This window comes from Diceros bicornis, chromosome 2 (genome assembly GCF_020826845.1).
Source record: "Diceros bicornis minor isolate mBicDic1 chromosome 2, mDicBic1.mat.cur, whole genome shotgun sequence".
NCBI lineage: Eukaryota > Metazoa > Chordata > Mammalia > Perissodactyla > Rhinocerotidae > Diceros > Diceros bicornis.
Window position 1 is genome coordinate 36,681,276 of NC_080741.1, and position 26,393 is coordinate 36,707,668.

Sequence of the window (26,393 nt, forward strand, 5' to 3'; positions counted from 1 at the left end):
CCTCTTTGAGAAATAGATTTAAATTGTGCCCCAGGAGAGGGGGTCACAGCAGTCGAGCACACTGTTTTGTTTTTTGTATTGGCATTTTAACCCTCAGTTGTCAATCATAAATTATCTCTTTCGTTTGTCCCATCTAAGTGATTGCACCTGAGTTGTTACACCTGTTTATCATCAGATGCCCTGATTTCAGCAGCCCTGCATAATGATGACTTTAACTTAATTTGGTGTTTCAACTTAAAGCCAGAACCTGTAGCCAGCCCCCTCCTCTGAGCCATCTTTGAAAAGAAGATCGGGGGGACATTATGTTTATAAGAAATCATTTTATTTCCAAAGATCTCCAGTTTTAATGACATTGGGATGAAAATCCAATTTAGACAGGTTAATGAAGACAATGAGTGTTTTGGCCTGCATTGGAGTGGATCTCCCCACGTGTGTGCAGAACTCCGCTGTCGCTACAGACAAAAGCAACTGGAACTAGGTTAGCCACTGTGGGACTGGACGCTGGTGCCAGATTCCCTGTGTCCATAGCTGCCGAAGGCGAGGCTGCGTCCCTTGCCAGGTCTTCAGCTGCTGGTCTCACTGCCAGTTGGCATCTCCTCTATCTAAATGGAGTTGTTTGGGAGCCACCTGGAGGCCTTCCAGGTACCTGTCTGTAGGGCACCGAGCCTGCTCAGGCACTTTAGGGGGTTGCTGCAAGCTTGCAGGAGAATCTCGTGGCAGCTCCTGGGAGAGGAAGGGTGGTCATCCCTCTGCAGAGTCTCCCAGAGAAGCCCAGGCCTTCCTCTCCTTTGTGGCTAGTGTAGATGCGGTGCACACCCAACGTTCATTTTGGTTTAAGAAATAATCCTTTTAGAGCGACACTGTTTTATTCTGCCTTGGAAAATGTATCTGTTAATGTTGTGCTATATCCCAGTATTTTTTTTTATCATCTCCGTGTTTCCTTGAAAGACTGAGTCAGTAAATAAGCTTCTCTCTCTTTTTTCCCCTCCCTCGAGTCCTCTGTCTAATTGTTTCATATAAACTCTTTTCCAGTGGCAAAGGCCATCCTGAATTCATCCACTTCCCCTCCTCCCCAGCAGCCTTTGACAAGTGCCTGGAGGAATATTCAAAATGAGACACATCTTCCCCAAGTGTCCCTTTCATTTGAAGATTGTGTGAAAATAGCTGTGCTGTGCTATGGCGGGGAGTACAGTGAGTTCATGACAAAGCTGAAACGTTGAGCTTGTGGCTGTGTCCCCTAGATCAAGTCAGGGCTGCCATTCACTGCCCAGGGTGAATTCCACTACTTGGGTGGAAACGCAGGAGATATGTGGCTCATACCCTGCTCCTGATACAGGACTAGACCCATAAAAACCTTGTAAAGATGTAGGAGTTCCTAGGGGCAAAGAGGACGAAAGAAGAATGCTGCTGCTGACTGCTCTGCTCACAGCTAGTGTTCAGGATGTCCCCCGTCCTTCTGTCTGAGCAGCTCCTGCTACCATGCCAGGGGCTGCAGCCTGCCTTCCTCCTGCCTTCCTTCCACCTTCCTTCCTTCCTTCTTTTCAAGTCTTGCCTGTAAAGCAGTTAGCTCTTTTATGAATCACGGTTTGTGTCTTTGGCACACTCCAGCAGGTTTGTAGGGAGTTGTTTAGGGTTACTCACAGATACCAACCTTTCCTTAAAGCATTGGGCACTAGGTAACTGAACATTATATGAGATTATAAACCAGTTGTGTGTATTGTGGATTAATAATATTAACATCCTCAGCCCTGTAACAGAATAAAGTGCCTTCGGGTCTTTCATGAGGCTTCTGGATCAAATTGCATACCAGCTGCGGGCAAACTTCAGTTTCCACCATTTGTAAAATGGAGATGGGACTATGGCTCATTTAGGTTGTGCTTTTTAAATGTGATTATACAGGGAAGCATTCAGCCCAGTGCCTGACTTACTGTATCCATCCATTTAGCAAGGACACGTTGAGTATCTGTTGTGAGCTCAGTCTTGGGCTCAGTTAAATGTGCCCCTTCCTCATGTGATAAATGAAGGTGCTGACAACCAAATAGATTGGCCACCCCCTCCCACATTGGCCTCTGAGCCTTGGCTCAGGTCGCTCTCTGTATGGGGCTCTGTTCTTTTTAGTTGTGATAGGACACATTTGAGTAGTAATGTCTTTGGGTGTACTTTATACACAAGAGTGGCAAAAAGCAAAGTGCCACTTACTGCTGTGTGACCTTGTGCAAGTTAGCTAATCTCGCTTTGCCTTGGTTTTCTTTTTTGTTTAACTGGGATAACGATAGGTGCAATCCTATACGCACAGACTGAAATGTTTGCGTTTTGACAGTTGTGCACCTCGGGGTAGGGTGCGTTTCTCTCTGCCCTATTGGTTCCAAAGTACAGAGGAATCCTGCCAAGGGAGTTCCACAAGGTCTAGCCTATAAACTCTTATCATCGTTTCTCCAGAAGTCAGCTGGTCTCCTCACTTCTATCGCTGATACCACCCCTCTTCCCTGGAGGGGCGGGGGCCTGAGTCATGGGCTTGTTGGGAGGGTCCTGCCACAGAAACAAGGAAATGGTTTTTTGCTAATTCTTTGCCTCCCCTTCATCGTTTCATGTTTCTAAATATTACTTCTGTTCATACTCCTTTTGGGAAATGAAGCTCAAAAATACACCTCACTTCATGACCAAGAGTCTGAGGTTACTTTCCTCTTGCCAGACAGTTTTTTAATGCCTGCTTCCTCTTCATTTTTGCCCCTCAGCCACCAGTTGTGGCAGGCTGGATGAAACCTGGGGCAGTGGTGGGCCCAGGTGGGCGCAGTGGAGGGGCAGCTGGGACTCAAGGTGGCAGGAAAACCCAGAAAGCCAGGCAAGCCGCCTGTGGCTGCATCACGCAACAGTGCGTGGGTTGCTGCTCCTGCAGGTTACACCAAGCTCCACTGCCTAACAGGGGATCCACATTCCCAAACCCCAACCTGCACCCTCCCCCCGCCCGCCTCCCATCAGCGAGCTCCCTGCAGCCACAGTGTCTGGGGTTGGGGAAGGGTTAAGACGCTATTTAAAATTTTTCAAGGACTCTCCTGTTTTAGGAAATGGGATCCTAGGGATCCTGGCCCTGGGAGGTCAGGGGGGCCTTAAGCAGAGAGAGCTGGGGGGATGGGCATGAAATTTAAAAGCTGTGCCATGCGTTGGAAAATGGGCCTCAGTTTGGATGGATAAGGTCGGAAGGAACCAGATCTTGTGGGGCTGCCATTGAAGTCTGATGGTTAAACATCTTTTTATATGGAAGGCAGAGCTGAGTCCTCTTACCTGCCTTAGATTATAAAGCTGGCATTGTGATTGCCCCCTAGGACTAATTTGTAAACAGCGTGGTTACAGAAAGGAGCCTGGATAGGGCCTGGAGGACCAAGTTCGAATCCTTTATTCCTACGTTAACCTGTGCCTGAGCCTCCTTCTCCCCCACTTTTTTGTCTGGAAATGGCAGAGTTGAGTGCATTGCCTGTGGATTCTCTCCCCACACCCCCACCCCCTACCTTTTTCTAAATAGTCAGGGTCCTCTGAGAATCGGACACCTCTGCACCTTCTCCCCAGAAAGATGTGCACACTCACAGTTGTGCACACAAATTGAGGGTTGCTCCTATCTAGCTTGTAAGATTTTGGGGCTCAGAGCATTCTTGGGGGATGTCTTCAGTGCCTTTCAAAGCAAGATAGTCATCTGTTGTCATGAATTTTAAAAGATGCAACAAAACCCCAGCCAGCCTGGATGGTTTCAGAATTGAGCCCCTGTGGCCCTGAGGTGAAGACTTGCAGTCTCTGTCCATGCTTCTTTTGGGGATGAGGTCGGTAGTGGGGCAGAAAGTGTTGAGGCATTTCTGAGCTTGTTGAAGGGGTTTGTATAGGACAATGTGGTGATTAGAGGGGGAAATTTGCATCATTAATTAGGCATATGAATTTCTGCATCTGATTCCCTAAAAGCAAGCAAGCATTAGGGAGGGTGAAAAGCTAAGAGGAAGATTGTTTCCCAGAGGGTTTTAGTAAAGGCATTTCCCTTCCCCCTTCTCTTGTGTTTGACCTATTTATGTACGTTCAGAGTGTGATGTCATAGCATTTCAAAGGGATATTGTATGTCTTGACTGGTAACTTCTTTTAAGTAGGCCTAAAATATCCCCATCTCCATTAATGATCAGCGGGTTCCCTCTAGTAATGGAAATTGTCATAGAATGTCGTAGTCTTCCAGTGACTGGAGTCATTCTCCCTCCCGCTTAATTCTAGACCCCCTTTGGCAACAACTGGAATGTAATTGGCAAATAAAAATAACCTAAGGAAAACTAGCTTGTGTAGATTAATGTTCTTCGGATTTTAAAAAGATGCGTTCTAAGATGAAATGCTGAGTCTGGGTTGGGGAGAAAACCTTGCTAACAGAGTATCTTTTGACCTGTTTGTTTGGGAGGGTTTTGTAGGGAAGGCATTCCCTGCCCCATCCGCCTGTTTCTCTTGTGGGATTAATCATTTCCTTTTGACCTTGTGCTCTGCCCCTAACATGTTGCATTGATCAAATCCCGAAATCTCAAGTCATTTCTCCACCCCCACCACCCACCCCATTCAGATTAGAAAACCTGAGGTGCGAGTGGGGGAAGGGTTCAAATAGAAAAAGTTATTTATCAAAATACGCAAAATGAGAAACATTTATTGTTTTCTAAAACAATCCTCTCCACCTTCCTGTTTTTTACTTTTGTGAACAGGCCTTTAAAAAAGCTCCCTTTCCCCAAAATGTGACTGGAAATGTCACTGATTCAACTTATGCATTTTAAAACCTGCCAGACAATGTTTCTTGGGGAGAATGGAGAAAAAGTTTGTTCTTTTTGGTAAGTGTTAGGTTTCAATTCCCTCACCACCCTCACTCTTATTTTTAAAAAATTTGTCAGTAGATCCTGAAACTTAAATTTCTGTGTACAATTAGCAAAAAACCTGAATACAATTGGTAATAGAGATAAATACAGTTAGTAATAGAGCTGAGTACAATTAGGAGAGCTGAGTCAATAACAAGCATCTGCAGAATTGACTTTGGTATACCTTCCTCCTCCTTAACTGAATTCACTCAGCTAGATATAAAGTTGTTTGGAGATGGTCTTATCCTCACCCTTTCTTCTGATTTGCAATGATAATAGAGCTGGCAGCTTTGAGAGAGATGGGGCAATTCCGGTGTAAATTAATTACCTCTTGCATGACAATTGTAGAAAATTTATTTTTTGGATCTTAATGATTTCTGGGTGGCAAATGGGTCTGAAGAGTGTATGAAAGTTGCAAAAAAAAGAAAGAAAGGCAAGCTGATGTTACCGTCCAGGCATAACAACAGCTATCTCTTTTTGGGGGTTGGGAAAGGTTTTCTGTCCATTTCCTGCTGGCAAGAAACTATTCAGTGGGAGAGGGAATGTGCCTGCAACCCTCTTGCTGGAGCATGCCCGAGGGAACCTGTGGGAACAAAGGCTCTGTATTGGACCAGCTGCCATCTTGGACCCAGCTATTTTATAATTGGCCCTAAGCCTCGGACTAAATTGATCACAGATCCCCTGGGGGTAACCTTTTGGAGAGGGGCCATGAGTGAAATTAGGGACAGGGACAGTGTTGTGGCCTAAACTGGAGCCCCTGGGGGCACGTCCTGGAGAAGGACATTGAGGGCTGTGTTCCTTCCCTCTGACCAGAGGGAGGGTGGGGGTTGGGAGACCAGCTTTACCATGTGTCCGCTACTGGCTTATGCCTGAGGGAGTTGTATAGAAATTTGAGGTATTAGGAGCCAAGACGAGTGGTTGGAATAAATGCAGTGTAGAGGGTAAGAGGCTTCATAAGAGCTGGCAGGGGGAGGTGCGCACTTAGGAGCAGAGGCCCAAAGCAAGACAAGAACATTCACCCAGAGAGGTTTCATCATACTAAATTCGTTTTAGGGTGCCTTGGGAATGTGCTATTAAAGTCAGGCATGTTAAACTCGAGAGGAATTTATTCTTGACCTGTAGGCAATAGGGAGCCATTGAGGGTTGTTGAGTTTGGGGGTCATGAAAAAAATAAATTGGAGGAGTGATTTTTAGCAGTGGTTCTTGGCATACAGGTAACAATACCTGTGCCACAGGATTACAAAACCCTAGCTGGGTAGGTGGAAGTTTATAGAGGTGAGTTTTTCTAGGCAGTGGGGGAGGGAGTGTTGTTACTGTCTATAGAGGCAGGAAAGCTTAGTGGTTTCTACATTGACTCTGGAGCCAGGCTTTCCCACTTTCTACTTTGCATCCTTGGGCAAGTTACTATCTATGCCTCAGTTTTTTCATCTGTAAAGTAAGAATGATAATAGTAGCTACCCCGTAGGGCAATGATGAGGAGTAAATAAGTTAATATAGGTAAAGTGCCTACCATAGGGCCTGATCCTAGTCAACACTTACAGAAACGTTTGCCATTACTAAGTTCCTTCTGGGTCTGACAGAGCTTTGGGTAAATGAACCTCTAAGGAGAGCTCTACGCTTCATTTAAGCCACCTATGTATGCCCTGTGTGGAAACTTAGAAAATATGGTCATCCTAACCCAGAGATAACTCTTAAAAATTTGGTGTGTATTATTCTTGGTTTTATGGCTTAAAAAAAGGGGATGAGGGAATCCCTTCTTTCTCCTATCAAGATCATACTGTGAGGCCGGCCCTGTGGCTTAGCGGTTAAGTGCGCGTGCACCGCTGCTGGTGGCCCGGGTTCAGATCCCAGGCGCACACCGACGCACCGCTTCTCCGGCCATGCTGAGGCCACGTCCCACATACAGCAACTAGAAGGATGTGCAGCTATGACATACAACAATCTACTGGGGCTTTGGGGGGAAAAAAATAAATAAAATCTTAACAAGATCATACTGTGAATACTTGTTTGTGTTCTGTTTTCACTTCACGTTATGTCATGTTAATATCTGGTGTTAGGTATTATTTATTTAGTATAAATGGTAATTAAATGTGTAGCTTAGCAGATATTTTAGGAATGTGAAGGGAATAGCAAAAAGTATTTGCAATTTCATTAAGTTCTTTTTTGTGTGTGTGAAGATCAGCCCTGAGCTAACCTCCATGCCAATCTTCCTCTTTTTGCTGAGGAAGACTGGCCCTGGGCTAACATCCGTGTCCATCTTCCTCCACTTTATATGGGACGCTGCCACAGCATGGCCTGGCAAGCAGTGTGTCAGCGTGTACCCGGGATCCGAACCTGGGCCACCAGCAGCGGAGCGCACGCACTTAACCGCTACGCCACGGGGCTGGCCCCATCATTAAGTTCTTTTTTTTTTTTTTTTTTTTTTTTATAATTTTATTTATTTTTTTCCCCCCCAAAGCCCCAGTAGATAGTTGCAAGTCATAGCTGCACATCCTTCTAGTTGCTGTATGTGGGACGTGGCCTCAGCATGGCCGGAGAAGTGGTGCGTCAGTGCGCGCCTGGGATCCGAACTCAGGCTGCCAGCAGCAGAGTGCGCACACTTAACTGCTAAGCCATGGGGCCGGCCCATCCCATCGTTGAGTACTAAGTGACTACCTAAACACACCCCAGTTTGGTGTGGGGTGAGAAATACAATAGTATTCTGTGACATCCGGGCACATTCAAGTACCTCTCACTATAGATCTAGTTAGCAGGGAATACTTGTACCTATTTTTCTTCCTTTACACCAGTAGTACCATAATATGTACATTCCTTCTTCCTTATTTTTTTCATAGTAATGTATTTTGGAGATCATTCCATGGGTCTCATTCTTTTTCGTGGTTGCCCAGTAATCAATCTATTTAACAATTATTTAACCAGTCCCCTATTGATGGACATTTAGTTTGCTTCTGATCTCAAACATGGTGCTGTAAATCATCTGCCTTTTTAAGGAAGTGCCTCATTCCTAGCTGGATGGCTTGAACATAAAATGATATATCCTGTAGCTTGTAAAGGTTCTGGTTTACTGGAGAAAGGACACCCTTTCTTTTTCCTGAGAAGAAATGGAGGTTAAAGCTTTCCTGAGATCACGTTGGGCCAGTGGTGAGAAGTAAGATTATAGCTCTGGACCGCAGGCATGTCAGTCTGGAGTTCAGTTTTCTTGAAAGTGTGTGGGATAGTGGCTTAGGGAGACCCATGGAAAGACGTCTTGATGTTGGCTCCTTTGGAAGCTTTACTGGGGATTTACGTCCCCCCTTGTTTTAATGGTTTTGTTTTCCACCACATTCTCCTGGGTAGATATTTCTGGAGAACCATCTGGTGCATAGATATAGTCTTGGACATGGAAAGACACTTCTGGACATGCTTAGTAGGCTGTTCAGGCTCTGAGAGGTTGTGGCCAGGTCGTGGAGTTTTGGGAATCTGAATTTTCTTCTGCCTTTCTCTCTGTGACTGTGCCTGCCCCAGACTGTGAACTGGAATCGATGATTTTTGATGGAATTAGCTATTGGCAGAGCTAGGAAGGAACCTTGAATATCCTGCCCCATCCCTAGGCCTTACTCAAGGAGGAAAGAAGGCATTGTCTGGCTGAGGAAACCCTGCCAGCTCTCAGCTCCAACTCAGTAAAAAGCTCTGTTCTATCTTTTTTTAATAGATAAAATAAAAATGATGTTTTGATTATCGATCATTTCTTGTGATTCTGTAGGTAGACTGGCTTCCGTTGAGCAAGTCTTTTGTCGTCGGAGGTGGAAGGTCAGCTGGGCTGGAAGGTCCAAGGTGGCTTGCTCACCCGGCTGGCCGTCCAGCTGGGGCGGTCAACCAGAGCGCCTGGCTTCTCCTCCCTACAGTTTCCCATAGCGTGGCTGCTGGGCTGCAAGCACGTGAAAGCATCTGCTGCTCTGCTTGGGAGTTTCTCTCTCTCTTTTTTATTTATTTGGAGGGCAGTAATTCTCTGCCTGAGGCTGATTTTCAAACCATTTGCAAAGCACAGCTCCATTGTTCGGCTCCATTGTTCCCCTCTTTCAGGGCATTTTATAGGATGACTTCCACCACATTTGACTGGCCAAGGCAAGTTGGAAGACCAGCCCAGATTCAAGGAAAGGGGAAATAGACTCCACATTTTGATGAGAGAAATAGTTAAAAAAAAAAAAAACGTGCAGCTATCTTGAATTGATCACAAGTGGCTTTTCTAGAAAAAATTTGTATGTTCACCCAGATGCCACCTCCCACTGATGGGAACTGGATTTCCCTAACATAACTTAAATTTCTATTCACGATTTTGGAACCGCAAAGTGTGGAACATGTTTTTCTATCATATCTCCCATCCTCTCTTTCCCCTTCCACTTTCCCTCTTTTTCGTTTCATTTTGTTTGGGGGGGTGTTTTTGGTCAGCAGTTATTGCGATTGCTGTACAAGATCAAACAGGTGGCCACAACTTCTCAATTCATCACTCTGGAGATTTGCTCTAGAACTGCTGATGGAGCAATGAGATGTTCATTACCCCTTTTCTAGCCACAGTTTTTATTCTGGGGGGATACAATGCTAACCACCCATCTGTTCAGATACTTATGGGGCATCCCCATGTGCTAGGTACTTTTAGGTGCTGGAAAGAAGCAATGAACAAGACAGAAAATTCCCAGCCTTTGCAGTACTTAAATTCTAGTGAGAAGACTGACCATGGACAAGCGAATAGACACTTTCAGTAGTGAACAGTCCCATGAAGACAATTTAGCAGGGTGAGGGAATGGAGGTAGGTGGATCGGTGCCATGTTGGCAGTCAAGTGGTATTAAGACTTGAATGAAGTAATTGAAGGAGGCTTGTAGATCTGGGGGCTGCTGCAGGGGCAGGGGCGAGGGGGAAGGATGGACTCGGTTCTTAGGCAGAAGGTACAGCATGTGTAGCTTGTGTTAAAGGAACAATGAGGAGTCCAGGATGCCCAGCCAAACACTGAGCAGAGTGGCCTCCAAGAGTGCGGTGGGGAGCCAGTGGAGGGCTCTAAGGAGGGAGTGCTACCATCTGCCTCTGACTTTTTATTTTTTTCTAAAGATTTTATTTATTTATTTTTCCCCCCAAAGCCCCAGTAGATAGTTGTATGTCATAGCTGCACATCCTTCTAGTTGCTGTATGTGGGACGCCGGCCCACATACAGGCCTCAGCGTGGCCGGAGAAGCGGTGCGTCAGTGCGTGCCTGGGATCCGAACCCGGGCCGCCAGCAGCGGAGCGCGTGCGGTTAACCGCTAAGCCACGGGGCCGGCCCTGCCTCTGACTTTTTAAAAGATGCTCTCTGTGTGGGAAAGAGGAAAGTCCCAAGCCTGCTGGTAGGCTGGGGAGTGGTGGCATGCTCAGGCGTATCTAGGAGAAAGAAGATTCCCCAGAAGGACTTGCTTGTCCCAGAATGAAGGGACAGGGCTGGTGGTTTAAAGCATGGGGGCCCCGACTGTGAGGAAGAGAGGAGGAATGAGCTCAGAGGGACCCAGTATAAGCTGACACATGTTATAACAGGGCAGGGAAGGGGTGCTGAGAATCATGGGCTGTCTCATTTGGGGCATGGTGCTGATTAGCTGCCTCGGAATGAGACCAATCCGTAGTCCAGACAGGAAAGCACACAGCACAGAGGAGAGGACCCCAAAGGTTGGGGTAACTGGCATCTCCTGCAGGCCCCATCCTGAGCAGAGCCTGTAGTTTTCAACTCTGGTGCTGCCTTTGGCAGGTGGAGGGAGAAGGTATCTTGCTTTTCCCTAAAATTGTCTTCGTTGTCTGGAACTTGTGTCCAGCCCATTCCTATTTACACTTTTAGACTAAACTCAGGCTTTTCCAGGAAGTCTGCTGAGAATACATCCTAGGCCCAGTGTTTTCTGGTTTTCTTCCGCCAATCCTGTAATTGCTGGCCTTACTCATCTCTCCTACTGGACTGTAACCCCTTTGAGGGCAAGGGCATAGTGCCTAGTGTGCAGCAATAAGGAAATGTGCATGTATTGGGAATTTGTGCTAAAAATACCATGACATCTTCTGGTGGGGGCTGAAAGAGGCTGATCTGACTGGACATGAGCGGAGGAACAGAGTCCCTGGCTTCGTGGCCAGGCACAGTGGCTGCACAGCAAGGTGGAGACATGTACAGGTCAGAAGTCGTCATCTAGTACACTTTTTCTACTCGTATTTATGGAATCTCTCAGCATTCTTTTCAGTGGGCAAACAGAATAGCCCCGGAGTATGCTGACCCAAAAGGCCGTTTGAGCGGCTTTACAGCCGTTATCAGTCCTGCCTTGCGAACACATCCAGCCTTGCAAACACGTTCCTGGAGTTAAACTTGCTCTGCCACTTACCAAGCTGGAAACCCTTACAGGCAGGCCACCATGCCTCTCCTTTCTGCTAGAACTGTGGTCACCATTTGGGTTTCATGTGCTGTCTCTTATGAATTCTTCACCACCACCTGTGAGATTAAGTGCATTATCTCCATTTTCTGGGTAGAAACAGCTCAGAGAGCCAACTTGTCCAAGAGAGAGAAGAAAGGCTATTTTAACCCAGGTTTTTTGACTTCTCCCAAGGTGGCCCAGGTTGTGCCCATGTCTGGATGACTGAAACAATCACTGTAATCTCTGTCCCTTCAAGGTCACCCAGCTGCCATTTACACCCCTGCTCAGAAGCTTTCCCCTGGCTCCTCCGTGTCCTCCCCCTCTGGCCCATGAGCTTCCAGCTCACATTTCCCCCCAGTCTGCTCCAGATCCTTCCCCTACACTTGGGCTAAGAGCTGTGTGCTTCCCTGCTCGAGTTGTTCCTTTTGATTGGATTTGTAAAACTTCAACTTCGGTCCTCCCTTTATCCCATTCTTTCTAAGAAGCCATTTCTGATTTACCTGTCCCACCTGCAGACCCCACGACCACAGTAAATCCTAGGAAGGCAGTCATTTTGTACAACTTTTCTGGATGGCAATTTTTCCTGTCTGCCCTCATGTATTTTGGTTAATTCCCCATTTATCTTACTGCTCCTCTCTATTGGGTTTCCAAACTGGGCCATTTTTGAGAGTGGAGGGGAGTGCTGTTAATAATTATGCCTAGATAACGGGGGCAGGCTGGACCTCCCCAGACTGACCAACCAAGACTTACTTCTATGAGACTAGAAGCCGCTTGAGTTGTTTTTTGAATCTCCCAAGGCTCTTAGGTCAGAGCCTTAAATCCACTGTAAATATTAAAAAAAAAATTAGCAGTAAACACAGCACACTTGATAAGAATATTGCAGCCCCAGAGACTACAACCTGAGTGCTGGCTGAGTAGAATGGCTGTCTCTAAAACCGTGAAGTTGAACACCCATGAGGGAAATATTGGGAGACCCAGAGGCTCCACACAGCCAGCCAAAAGTAGACAGGCCAGCCTGAGAATCCCCGGCCAGTGCGTCTTGGGGAAGACCCTTTGAGTTTTAGGTGCAGTGGAGTTAACATAGAACTAAGGAAAAGCCACATGTGGCCAGAACTTCAAAACACACCAATTTGAGGATTCATTCCAGCCAAATATTTAGATTTCACCTGCCTCGTATCTCACCTTTTCCTGGCTTAGGTGCTATCCAAAATAAAGGTGACTTTTTTTTTTTTTTTTTTTTAAGATACAGGACCAGATGAAGCAAGCCACGAATTTCAGGACCTAAGTAGAGACCAATTTAAGGGCTATTCTTTTCCTTCTGAAACTTTAGATTACATAACTGATGCCATCTGATTGTTTTACCAGCTCAGAGCTCATGAATTGTTTTTCCGCTACCCTAGCAGGTCTAGCTTTTCCCATCTTTTTGAACTCAAGAGTTTATCCTTGGGGCCATCCCCGTGGCATATCGGTTAAGTGCTCACGCTCCGCTGCTGGTGGCCCGGTTCGGATCCCTGGCGCACACCGATGCACCGCTTGTCAGGCCATGCTGTGGCGGCGTCCCATATAAAGTGGGAGAAGATGGGCATAGATGTTAGCCCAGGGCCAGTCTTCTTTAGCATAAAAGAGGAGGATTGGCATGGATGTTAGCTCAGGGCTGATGTTACACACACACACACACACACACACCACACACACACACACACACACACACACACGAGTTTCTCCTTGAGTATCTGCTTGTGGGGTAAGGGGGAGGTTGCCCCTCACCACCTATGTAGGGCAGAAGACAAGGGAGTGCCTGATTGCATTACCTGCTGTGTTAGGGTCAGCAGGCTGCCCATTAAGGTTCTCTTGAACAGCACACGTACAGTTGGAAGAGAGGCTTCACTCACACAAGCTTCATTTGTTGGAATGAAGTAGGATTTTTTTGAGAGAGCTCCACATCTGTGGCTTGAAATTGTTTTTCATTACCTAGAGAAGAAGAAAAATGTATGAGAATGGTCTTGGGAATTCAGGCTTCTAAAGAGGAGTTGGACTCGATTGTTTTACGTACAGTGTCCCCAGACATTGATCTTTTTTCTGATTGTGTCTTATTACTAGTTAGTTGGCATTTCCCTGCCTGAAATCCTACTGGCCTGGGTGTTGGGGTTCCCTGACTCTGCAAATCCTGCTATAATTAGTGCTTTCAGACCGCAGCTGTTAAGAGCTGTGCACACTTGTGGGAAGAGGAGTGGGCGAACTCCGAGGGACTAGGGCTTCATTTCTGGCCTTGCTGGGCCCAGCAACAGTTCCTGAGACAGCTGAATTGGTCCTTTACGGTTGGTGGGTTTATCCCTATTTGTCCCTTGTGATTCCAGCACAGGTTGGGCCCTTCTTCCCCAGGTCACATCACTTAAGACTGGAATGCAGCTTTTCTGCCACCTAGTTCTCTTCCCTGTTGGACCAGTTTCTACTGGTTTGCCTAGGCTCCTGGTCCCACCCTTTGTTGAGCTTGATTTCTGCTCCCTACACCCTTTAAAGGCCTTTCAGTGTTAATGGTGCTTAACCTGAGATGTCTTGCCTTGTATTTGTGTGTCTCCTTTCAGTTGTCCTCCTACCCACCCTGCCTCTGCCCCCGTAGGGCCTCCTAAGTCATTGATAGGAGGGGGAGCTCCAGTGCTCTTCTATTGGATTTTTCCCCTTGGGAGGGAGAAGGGATAAGACCTGCCCTGGAAACTGCCTGGATCTCAGAACCAGCCCCAGGGTTCCCCGGCATTGGTGACAGGTGACTCTTTAAAGCTGGTCTCAGCCTGGCCTGGCCCTGTGGCCGGCCAGTGTCCCTTTGGCACCTGTGAGTATGTCCATGGATTAGGTTTCCTATTGTTGCAGTGGGAGGGGGTGTGATTTAAATTAATCGCCTAACTGTTGAAAAGAGTTTAGAAAGAAATCCATTTCTGGACAAGACCTAAGGCCTTTGGCGATAGAGATGCGGTTTGAGCCTCCTCTGCTCTTGCTCATTTTGCCTTTTACTCACAGGAAACTGCTGAGAAAAGGCCCTGGTGATTCCTGGGGTGTCGGGGGAAAGAGGAGGTGCCCTGTGAGAGTGTTTCTGGCCGTTCTCCACATTTAATGCTCTCCTTGAGAGGGGCAGTTTTGAGGAGTGCTGTGAAAGGAGCCTAGGCTGGGGCGTGGAGACAAATCCCTAGGCTTCACAGACATCCGGAGAACTTGCCCCGGCCCCCTGCCAAGAAGTGGGCTCTTACTGGCGTTAAGAGAATTCACAGGCCATCTACTGCTTCCTTGATTGGTCTCTTCCCAATTTAAATAATTCCTGCCTTTGAACAGCTCTGGAGTAAACCGAGATTCTGACAGCAGTAAATACTTGGTTAACCTCTTGATTTGTAGGCAGTGCTTGGTAAGGGAATCTGCTCTTAAAATTGTCACTGGATGTGACAGTGTAACCTTGGGCCATTGGGAAGGCCAGGGTTGGACCTTTCTTGCCCAAGGCAGAGGACAGCTAAATAACTTGGAGGAGTCCAGCTACTCAAGATGATAGAACTTGCTGGACTAGGAAGAGAGGAAAATTTTTATTGTTGTGTTGGAGGGAGAAAATATGGCTAGGAATGTTTAAAAACCCTTTTTGTTATTAATTTTATTCTTATGGAGTCTATTTCTGCTTCCCTTCTTGAGACAATTTTCCCCAGGTGATGAGTGCCTTCCCCCCCTTAAGATCCACCTGTGCACACGATCGCAGCCACACAGGCAATTGAAACCCCTTTTGCTACTTTAGGGAGTGAAAAGGTTTCAGGTGCACAATGTTGCTCACTGTTTAAGAATGAGGGCCGAGTTACATGGCCACCTACAGAGTCTGGCCTTTTTTTTAAGTCAGCCTCCGAGCACCACCGACTCTTGTCCAGAACACAACAGATTAAAACTGTGCCTTGCTTTTGCCACCTTGGAGGCAACAGGAAAACTGTGTATCTATGTCTAAATCTGTCTTTTTGTGTCTGGTTTAAAAATCTATAATTTACGTGGGCAGTGATCTCAGTGTTGGAACAAATCTCTTTTATTTGCTGCTGGAAGCTGCATGGGCCACTCATTAGTACATCAGAGGTCAGATGCATGCCGCGGCGGCAGCTGGGACACTAATGATTTCATACGGCTTTGTATGACCGAGGGCTGCCTGTGGTGCTGTAAATCGGACTTGGGGTTCTAATTTTTTCAAAACCTCTGGGGAGTTAGTCCATTGCTTGCCTCTTGTGAGATAGAACTTAAGATAATATTTATAGTGGAAGGCAAAGGAAAAATAATACCTAATGGGAACATTGTGGGAAGAAGGGTAGCAACCTATTAGAAGTAAATTATATGGGGCTGTTGGAGGAACTCATTTATGGGCTCAACGAGTATTTATTAAGTCCTTAGCTATGAAGAGAGCTGTGCTGAGGTTGGGCTCCAAGCTTCACCCCGTCAATGGTAGGTTGTTGATGGGGGGATGTCTCCCTCTTTTTTTTTTTTTAGGTATAATTTACATAAAACAAGTAATCTAAGTGTACATTCTGTTTTGATAATTATATACACCTGTGTACTCGCCCTTCATCAAGATAATAGAACGTTTCCATCCACCCAGAACAGTTCCCTTGAGTTCCTTCCAGTCACACCTGTTTTCACCTGCAACATCTCTAATGTTTTTTACCTTAGATTAGCTGTTGCCTTCATCTAAATGGCGTTAGGCAGTATATTCTTTTTTGTGTGTGTGTGAGGAAGACCAGCCCTGAGCTAACATCCATGCTAATCCTCCTCTTTTTGCTGAGGAAGACTGGCTCTGAGCTAACATCTATTGCCAATCCTCCTCCTTTTTTTCCCCCCAAAGCCCCAGTGGATAGTTGTATGTCATAGTTGCACATCCTTCTAGTTGCTGTATGTGGGACACGGCCTCAGCATGGCCGGACAAGCGGTGCGTGGGTGCGCGCCCGGGATCCAAACCCCGGGCCACCAGTAGCGGAGCACGCGCACTTAACCGCTAAGCCACTGGGCCGGCCCAGTATATTCTCTTTTTGATTCTGCCTTTTTCCAGCAAGCATATGCCTTTGAGGTTCATCTGTGTGATTGCACGAATCAGTAATTCATTTTCATTGCTAAAATTTTTCTGTTGTGGGGCCGGCCCGGTGGCGCAAGCGGTTAAGTGCGCGCGCTCCGCTGCGGCAGCCCGGGGTTCGCTGGCCCGGATCCCGGGCGCGCACCCACGCACTGCTTGGCAAGCCATGCTGTGGCGGCCTCCCATATAAAGTGGAGGAAGATGGGTACAGATGTTAGCCCAGGGCCGTCTTCCTCAGCAAAAAAAGAGGAGGATTGGCGGATGTTAGCACAGGGCTGATCTCCTCACAAAAAAAAAAAAAATTTTCTGTTGTGTGAATATACCACAGTCTGTTTCTCTGTTGATGTGGAGGTTTTGTTTTTGAACTGGAAGAATTTTTAAACACCCAAGTTTTATTTAAGTAAACAAGTTTATTTGTTAGAAACTATGTTTGATAGGCAGTAATCCAAAACACAATTCTTGGATATTCCAGTGTCACTCAATGTTGCATAAGTTGGATCTGTTAGAGGCAACCCCAAGCACAGGTGTGTCACTTGCCACCATTGAGAAGAAGCTCTTTTCCTGTGGGCCCGTGTTCAAGCCTTCAATAAGTGTGAGGGGGAGACCCCAGGCCGTGGGCAGTAAGCCCTGCTGGTTTTGGTGGGCATGGCCGGCCATTAATGTGCCTCAAGTTTTGTAGGTTGGGCCAAGATAACAAGGCTCCAGCCTGAAAACCAGAATCTGACCAGGAGAATAGTCCAGAGAGTGAAGGAGCTGTTGAAGGTTGGGTTCTGGGGCTGGCCCGGTGGCGCAAGCAGTTAAGTGTGCGCGCTCTGCTGCGGCGGCCCAGGGTTCACCGGTTCGGATCCCGGGCGTGCACCTACGCACTGCTTGGCAAGCCATGCTGTGGTGGCGTCCCATATAAAGTAGAGGAAGATGGGCACGGATGTTAGCCCAGGGCCAGTCTTCCTCAGCAAAAAAAGAGGAGGATTGGCAGATGTTAGCACAGGGCTGGTCTCCTCACTAAAAAAAAAAGAGAAAAAGAAAATGAAGGTTGGGTTCCCCAGAAGCAGACACTGTGAGTCTGGATGGAGAACATGTTGTTTATCGGCAGCTGGGAAAGGCGGGAGGAGGAAGCAGGATGGATGCAAGCCCAGGGAGGCTCTCACTCTCCACCCCAGCATTGCTGCAAGGGGCAGAGCCTGAGGTTATCTACCTGCCAGGCTGGTATAGGGAGGATACTCAGGTGACAGATGCAAGGAACTGGGGCATAGCTATACTCCCCCCTCACGCTTGTCTCTGGAGTTGCCGTGTATTGTCCCACGCTGAGTATTTCGTGACATCATGATTATACTTTTAAAAATTAAATGTATTTTTGTGACTTCACAAAGGCTCTGAGAAATGCTAACGGTGGCTCAGTGTGGGAAGTACTGTCTTCTGCCTGCCTTTTCCTACTCAAATCCCCATGCCTCCTCGAGACCCCGACCTCTGCCCTATAGCTCGCCTGGAGGGTTTCTCCTGTCAGGATCCCAGAAAAACATGCCTGGGTTATATACCATCCTTTCTCTCCTCCTAAAGGCCTTTTCTTGAATCAGATTGTCTGCTGTCCCCTGAGCTTTAGGAAGGGGCTATGGTGTGAAGCTATTTTGTCTGTGACTCTGGCAAAACTGGTGGAAGGTGTTGTGTGCTGGGCTGCCCAGGGTGTCATTGTTTTCTGGGGTTTCAGTGCCTGAGGGGTCATGGTTTTCTTCCAAGATGAATTCATTTTCATACTTTTTAATGGTTCTGACAGTTCTGTGAGCCAAAAACTGGGTTATTTCTCTTTTTACCAAATCAGCAAGTAAGCTGAGCCAAATTCAATCATTCAGCTGTGGAAACAGAACTTACTCATGTAATTACTTGTCTCTTTTTATTTGTTTCTAGCTTTCAAAAAGTAATGCTTCTGTTTTTGTGTATGTTAATAATAAAAGCCGTGGGCTCAGAGAGGGTCCTTCCAGGGGGAGGAACAGTGTATGCTAGGGCCCTGAGTCGTGGGGACGGGGCTGCATTGCTGGAATATAACGAGGGGACTCCTGGCTCTGGGGCGCTGAGATCTGATCCCAGAAGCAGGGGAGCAAGTGCTAGAGGGGAAAAGGAGCTTGCAGGGTTTGAGGCAACCTTGTAGGTTGGGGACCTTGTAGGTTTGAGGCCCTGGAGGAGCCTTGCTAGGTTGGCTGGTGTTGAGAAGGGAACAGCCGTGGTCATTGGGAGTGTGAAGATCTTCTCCTAAGAAATAGGGAAGGGTGCCTGATGTGGCTTTTGGGGTGGCACAAAAACCTCAAGTGAACAGCACAGGATGTTTCATGATCATCAAACTATGCTTCTCCCTTGGCACCAGCAGCCACACTGGGTGTACAGTTAGAGCTAATGGCATCCCTCGTTTTCAACCCTTCCTTTTCAGATTTGTCTTGCCCGTGGAGCCAAGAAACTTGGTCTAGAGCCAAGTGGGCTGCTCTGACCCCACTTTGGGCTGTGCGTGTACTCCACCACCAGGGAGTCTTGATTCTTTCAGTTGCATGTTTAGCCCAGGGATGAATCTTACTCAGCTAGCTGGCCAGACAGGTGGTGGTGGTGTCCAAGTCTTTACCCCAACCTTTGGGATTAGATGTGCCCTGACATTCAAAGTTTCTGGTTTTAGAAAGTTAATACTCTGCGTGTTCAAATATTAAGTAACAACACCACAAAATACATGAGTATTAGTGTTTCTTCGGTGAAATATATGAAAACTCACACTAAATGGTTTAGATAAAAATCATAAATCATTTTCATGCCAGCTCATATTTTGCTGCCAAATAGCTTATGTAAAAACTTCTTGTTTCCAGAGTCTGTTGGAATTTCAGATTTTGCAGAAAGGGAGTTGTGGGTTTGTATGGGGCCTCCCAGGTTTGTTTCACTGGGTGTTTGAATGGTGCCCTCTGGGACGCCACTGTTTTTATTCTTAACACCTCTCTACTTTACATTGCTCAAGACCCCTCCACTGTCCACCTCTAGAGACATCCCCACGAGCGGCCACACTCCCCCCACACCTGTGTGTTGGGACACTCTCCTTAACAGCTGCTACTGAGGATATGAAACACAGCAGGTCTGGCTTTTTTGCTGCTCCTCTTCTCTGGGCTTCTTTTCTTTCTTTTTTTTTTATAATTTTATTTATTTATTTTCCCTCAAAGCCCCAGTAGATAGTTGTATGTCATAGCTGCACATCCTTCTAGTTGCTGTATGTGGGACGCGGCCTCAGCATGGCAGGACAAGCAGTGCGTCGGTGCGCGCCCGGGATCCAAACCCTGGCCTCCAGCAGCGGAGTGCGCGCACTTAACCGCCAAGCCACGGGGCCGGCCCTCTTTTTTTTTTTTTTTAAATTGAAGTGTGGTTGGCATACAATTTGGGCTTCTTTTCAATCTCAGCACCCACTGAAGCCTTCCAGCCAAGCAGAAGTGGACCTTAACTCCCCATACCAACATTGACCTGCTCACCTAGTGTACCCCAACTGGATTTTGTGTGTGTTTGGTCTTGTTGGGAACAAAAATTGGCACTTATTTGACAACCTTTGTTCTTCACATGGATGGAGGTGGACCTGACTTAAAGTTAGTAAACTCAAGAATCCTTCTATCCACACTTGTAAGTAGCTTCCCCCCCACCCCAATACATCATGCGATGTAGCAATTAGATATATTATCAAACTGAAAAATTTGGGTTGTATAAAGAACAAGGATATTCACTGCAGCGTTGCTTATGATTTTTCAAAACTCAGAAACAGCATTATACTTCTATCAGCAGGTACTAATTAAATAAGTTGTATATATCCACAGGAGACATACCATGCAGCCATTTATTTATAAGATAGCTTGACCCAGAACGTACTCCAAGTTAATATGGTTAAGTGAAAAAAGTCTAGTATAATGTACTCCTATTTGTGTCTTTAAGAAATTCACATATGCATAGAACATAGTGTATTTTTGGATAGTTATGTAAAAAAGTAGAAACAATTGAGTGAGAAATTGGGGGATATTTTTTTAAAAACTGTTTATACTTGTATCTCTTTCTGCATTAAAAATGCAAGTATGTTCCTTATATAAATTTTTTAAAAAGTTTCAGACCCTATCTTTCTGCCCCCAAAAAGGCAACTTGTCCTCAGGTGGGCTGTGCTGTCTTGAGCTGGTGGTGACTGTGCAAGAACCAGGGTCCGGATTCCTTTCTTTCTCCTCCTCCCGGGCCCCCCAAAGCCACAGCTCTGTGACAGCACGTGGCCAGAGATGCCGGAGGGGCTTCTGCCTCAGGTTTGGACTGTGGTTTTGGAGCACTGGCATTCGGTGTGTTTTCCCTAAATCAAGTAGTTAGGTTTGGATGTTAGTGAATAGACTTAGTTTCACGGCTGGACTTTGCTCCTTGAACTTGGTTTACCTTTGTTTCATTAGGAGAGCCTGCAGAGTGGCTCACGCAGATAAGGCTTCTGGTTGTCGCCAGTCAGCCTCAGGTCCTTTCTATAGTGGGAAACTTAGAAACCCTCTTGAGTGGGTAGACCTTCTTCTGTGCAGGCCTGACTTTGTGGGAGCCAAATGTCCCCAGTCATTGTAAGAAATGTCAAAAAATAAGCTTACAATTGTTATTATATTTCAGTTTGGGCATTTTGACAATGAGAGGCCCCTCCATCCTTTCAGTTTACATTCCTCGCTGATGTGGGTAGTTGTATTTTAAACTTGCAGATGTGCCGAGTCCTGTGGCCTGTGAGTGTGTTCCTTGTTGGATCACAGGTAGTATAAAAAGTAGATTTCCAGAAGCGTGCGTGCACAGTCTTATTCATTAACAAAGCACTTTATTTAAGTGCTAGCTAAGGTAAACTTGCCTACTTGGTATTTTTATTTATTTATTTTTTCTTTTACCTCACCCCTTCGTCTCCTGCTGGGCCCACATTCCTAGGTCTTTGTCTCTGCCTGGTATTTTAGAAATTTTGGGAGAGGAAGGCAGTGGGTGGGGCGTTCTGGAAGCTGGGGGCAGGGAAGAGGGTGGTCGCTTGCAAGGTCAGAGGTCAAGCCTGCTCCATTCAGCTAGGGCAGCCAGATTGTCGCCATGTTGGGGGGAGGGGGGCGTGTCTGTGCATCTGCCGGGGAAGCCCCAAACAGGCAGCTTTAGGCCCTGGAATTCCTGCCACCAGAGGACCGCTCCTTCCCCGCTTCCCAGAGCCACAGTTCATGGCCTCTGCCACATTTCTGACCATGGACCCTCTGAACAGCCCTCAAGTTTATTCTTTTAAAATAATCTTCCAGCTGGTTCAGAGAGAATTGCACCCATGCACATCCTTACCTATTGACCGAGTTTCACAAGCTCTAAAATTGTGGGTTTTCAGTGTGAGAAATTGCAGGTAGATGAGATGTGGAGCTTCTGAATGGAGCATGAAGTCTTCCCAAAGTTCTTCTGCAACTTCTGCTTGCAAGTTTATGAAAATTGTTCACGTTTTCAGGTTTTGGACAATGTGTTCTTTTTTAAATCAATGGTTTATTAATTACAAGCAGCACTGAGGCTATGCTCTTACCCATAGCTTTTTATTATCAACTAGCTGGGTGCTCCCCTTCCATCCCCACCCCTAACCCTGGCCCCACCTCTGTGGTCCTTAACAGTCAGCCTGGAATTGCCGTAGCACTGGCACTTCTGAAATCACAGTGTGTTTTAGGGGCTTAGAGCTGCATCCATCCCCCATGAAATGACACCAGGCAGGAGTGCATCTGAGGGGCACCCCTTTCGCCCACCTTGGAGGTATCTGGGCTCTTAAAACTGGGCACACGAGGGGGCCTGGTGCTTTGGGCTTTAGGCACCCTCCTGCCACCTGTTCTGACCAGGAATTCTTTTCGGGCCACTTAATCTGCACATTCCTTTTTTTTTTTTGGATGTGTGGATGCCCCCACAGCATGGCCACCGACGAGTGGTGTAGGTCCGTGCCCAGGCTCTGAACCTGTGAACCCAGGCTGCTGAGGTGGGGCGCACTGAACTTAACCTCTATGCCACCAGGCTGGCCCTGCACATTACTTTAAAACCTACCATTTGTAGGGTATCTCCTATGCACAACATCATCCAGGCTCTGGGTTTTAACAAACCTAAGACCCAGAAAAATTACCTTAATTCCTTGCAGTTGCACGATGGGCACCTGGAACCTAGCTTTCTGGCTCAGCCCAGAGTTATTTCAAAGCCTTTTGGTTTCTGATGTTGAGTTCCCAGAGATAGGGTTCCTGGGATTTCAGGGGTGAGAGGGGTCTCCCTGAGGTACCTAGTCAGACCCTGCGTGTGTCACACGAGACTGAAGCCCAGACGGGACTGGATAGATGGTCCCACAGCCAGGTAGTGCCAGACTCGGCTAACAGCCTGAGGTTCTACAGCCTGAGGTTCTTTCTCACTCGTTCCCGTGCAGACGAGAGCTGTTACATAGGCACGGGCCTACAGACTGAAGAAAGCAGGGGGACACCAGTCAGTCCACACAGCTGTCCTGAGAAAAGGTAAATCCTGAGAAGAGCTCAAGAGAAGATTGCTTAGCTGTTTGGCAAGAGCTGGGCAGACAGAGGGTTCAGAAGCATGTTTCATTCTAATTTAAAAGGAGCCTTCTGATGGCAGGTTTTCACACTTCATATTAGCATAGAAGTGATCCCTTTATTCCCATGACAAATGGAGGGAGCAAAGGGAAGGAATGTGGTTGAGTTGTTGAAACTGGTGGGAGAATTGCTTTAGTACCACATCGTAAAAAGAAGGTGTCTAGGAATGTCCCTCAAATTTATCCATCTTAGCATCTTTTGGTTAGTATTTAAGGTTAGCTTGATAATTTTAGATGTATTAGAAAGATTAGATCATCTTTAAATGATGAGCCTGCTTTAAAAAGTGATTGGCCTTGAAGAAGGCAAATTGCCGTTACCTGGTTTCGGTCTACCACAGTCACTGGAAAGATAATGCATAGGACAAAATTGGTAGTAAAGTTACAAAGCTGAATACATTTCCCTCCTATAAAATATTTTGAGTCCATAAAACTTGCCGTGTCACAACCATTTCTTAAAAGTAGGAACATAATATCCTACATCTTTCCTTTTTCCTGTTTCTGAATCCAAAAGCAGCCTGACCTTGCTGGCCCACACACTCCCTATCCACTCTGTTAGTCCTAAGTGGAGCAGGGCTGTGGCTTGATTGAACCATTTGGGAGACCATTTCCCAGTGGACATGCTGCATGCCAAGACTTTGGTGCGTTAATAAAATAATCTGGAAAAGAAGAGCAGCAGCATTCTTCCTCTTCTTGCCCTGGGCCCTCTCTGCATTGGACTTTCAGCCTTATAGGAACTTTCTGGCCCTGAGGGCTGCCGCTAGCCCTCCCTCCCTGTCACTATCTGCTGCAACACTACCTTGCTTCTCAGGACAAGCTCCTGTTCTGTTCCACGCAGAATCGCCTTGTCTTGAGTCTCATCCTAGACCTCCACGATACCTAGCAAGGTGCTTAGTGCTCTGGATGAGGTAGCCAGTACCAGGCATGTGTTGGAACCAGCTCTTTTGAAGGCTCCTGTTGGCCTCCCTGCTCTGCCTTCACTAGCTGTGTGGCCTTAAGCACATCACGACCTCTCGTCTTCATCTGGGGATTAAGTGTGTTGTGTATGTGACACAACTTCCCTTGGACACCGCTTCCCTACGTGTTGCATGTTGGCTGGCTTTCCCTCATACCCAGGTGTACCTGAAGCAAATTTAAGCTCTGCTCTTGAAAGCCATCCAGCAAACATTTACAGACAGTGATGCTAAGTGCCCTGGTCTGTGGAGGGAACAACGAGACTGGCCCAGTTTCTGTGCCAAGGAGCTTTCGCTCTTGAGAGCTCCTCATTTATCAGCAGGTGGAGGCTGTGCCAACCCTTGTCTCTCCCTCCCAGCATGCTTGGGCCCCAGGGAAATACAGAACATCACATAAAGCAGTTCTGTCAGCACGGGCTGCCTCCCAGGGTCAACTCCTTGGAACAACTTGGCAGGAGGAAGAAAGACAAGAAGCTGGCTGACCTTACCACTAGCTTTTTGCCTTCGTTCCAGAAGCTTAAGCCGGTAGCTTGCTTGACTGCCTGGAAGAACCATGCTTTGCACTTTACACTAATCTCCTTGATGGGGAGGAGGGTGGCAACAAGCCGTGGTGTGAGAGTGATTAATACTGGCTCCTAACCTTGCCTCAGACACCCAGAGGCTGGGGTGGCAAGAGAAACTTTTCTGGTATATTCTTTCATTCAGGCCACCAATCTCAGACCAGGGAAATATGATCTTAGAACTTTTCTGGGTAATTAATCTAAGATGCAGAGAAATCTCTTATGTCAGGAGGATTGTCTTGTTTCATCTTTGCCTTTGAAGTGTCTCGGTTATGGTTCTGAATGAAACTGGAGTGGACTGAGGAGTTGGTTGTTTTTTCCTTGATTTGGGGCAGAGGGGATGGGAAAGAGCGAGTTGTGCTCACAGTTGACTGCACGGCTCCGTCGCCCTGTAGGGGTGTGCTTGCTTATTGGGAAGGGGGTGGCTGGGGGTGTGGGATCCAGAGCACCCCTGGTTGCTGTCCCGGCCCCCATCCTGCATCTCTCATTAATGTCTGTCCCCTCTCTGGTCCCCAGGTGCTACACCTGTACTGTGACACTTGCTCGGTGCCCATCTGTCGTGAGTGTACAATGGGCCGCCACGGGGGCCACAGCTTCATCTACCTCCAGGAGGCGCTGCAGGACTCACGGGCACTCACCATCCAGCTGCTGGCTGATGCCCAGCAGGGCCGCCAGGCAATCCAGGTCAGTCCTTGCCACCCTTCACCTATTTCCCTTGTTCTTTCTTGCACATAAAACCTTTCCCGCTCCCTTTCAGATGGCATGTGTAGATTATAGGGCAGACTCCAGTGTGCGGGGGCCATGGAACAGGACCCAAGTGAGCTCATGTGACACCCATGCAGCAACAATCCCTTGGGGGCTGGGGGAGCACTGAGGCCTCCTCGCAAGTCTTATAAAGATGAGAGGGATGTGGCTGAAGTTACTGGCCGGTCAGGGCTTATTCCAGATTCCCAGGCTGGGCCCCCACCGCATCATCTGCCTGTTTTCCATCCAGCCCAGCCCCCTCCCCAAATCCAAGTGCATATTAATAAGCATGCAGGACTGCAGAAAGACTGGGCACTTAATGCTTTTCAGACAGAGACCATTGCTGTTCAGATTTATTTATTTATAGGTGAGAAGTAAGTGAGCATGGGAAATTTTAGGTAAGGTTCAGAGTCTCAAACTCTTTCCTGGGTGATAAAGTCACGTCCTGATAATTTAGACCCTTGTTTCTGTTGAATCCCCATCCCTTTGGGGTTAGGAAGAGACATGTGTAACTTTGGGGCATAGCAAAGTTCTCTTACATAGTCAGGTAATAGTGTGCCTGAATTGAATTTGAATTTTCCTGCCTGGTCCCGGTGACAAGGTTTTAGGAAAACAAAAAATCATGAGATGTTTTCCTTGTCTTACAGGATAAGGTTGAAAGTCAAGAAACACTGCTAATCCTAGAGCAGAAATTGAATAGGAAACTGTTGGTATTTACGTTCTAGAGTATTTGAATAAGTGAATTGTTTAAAAAAATAAGATCTTTTTTGGAAGTGGTAAAGAACTGATCATGTGCTCTAAAGAAGGGGGGTGGTGGGTGGAAGGATGGTTTAGGATTTTAATAAGTTTCTCAGCAGCTCTCACATTCCTATGCATGATGTTGAAGTAACCTTTCTTTTTTTTTTTTTTTTGTGAGGAAGATCCGCCCTGAGCTAACATCCATGCTAATCCTCCTCTTTTTGCTGAGGAAGACCGGCCCTGAGCTAACATCTATTGCCAATCCTCCTCCTTTTTTTCCCTTTTTCTCCCCAAAGCCCCAGTAGATAGTTGTATGTCATCCTTCTAGTTGCTGTATGTGGGACGCTGCCTCAGCATGGCTGGACAAGCGGTGCGTTGGTGCGCGCCCAGGCTCCGAACCCCGGGCCGCCAGTAGTGGAGCGCTCTGACTTAACCGCTAAGCCGTGGGGCTGCCCCGAAGTAATCTTTCTGATGAGTCAGATT

The 26,393-nt window shown here is 47.0% G+C and overlaps 1 protein-coding gene across 2 annotated transcripts in view; it reads left to right on the forward strand.

Moving 5' to 3' along the window:
• TRIM71 (tripartite motif containing 71) overlaps positions 1–26,393 on the forward strand; it is a 66,495-nt gene that overhangs the window by 23,433 nt on the left and 16,669 nt on the right. For both annotated transcript variants that reach the window (XM_058554522.1, XM_058554512.1), the window contains exon 2: positions 24,945–25,112. In XM_058554522.1, coding sequence (XP_058410505.1) covers positions 24,945–25,112 — 168 coding nt within the window. The remainder of the gene's footprint in view (positions 1–24,944; positions 25,113–26,393) is intronic.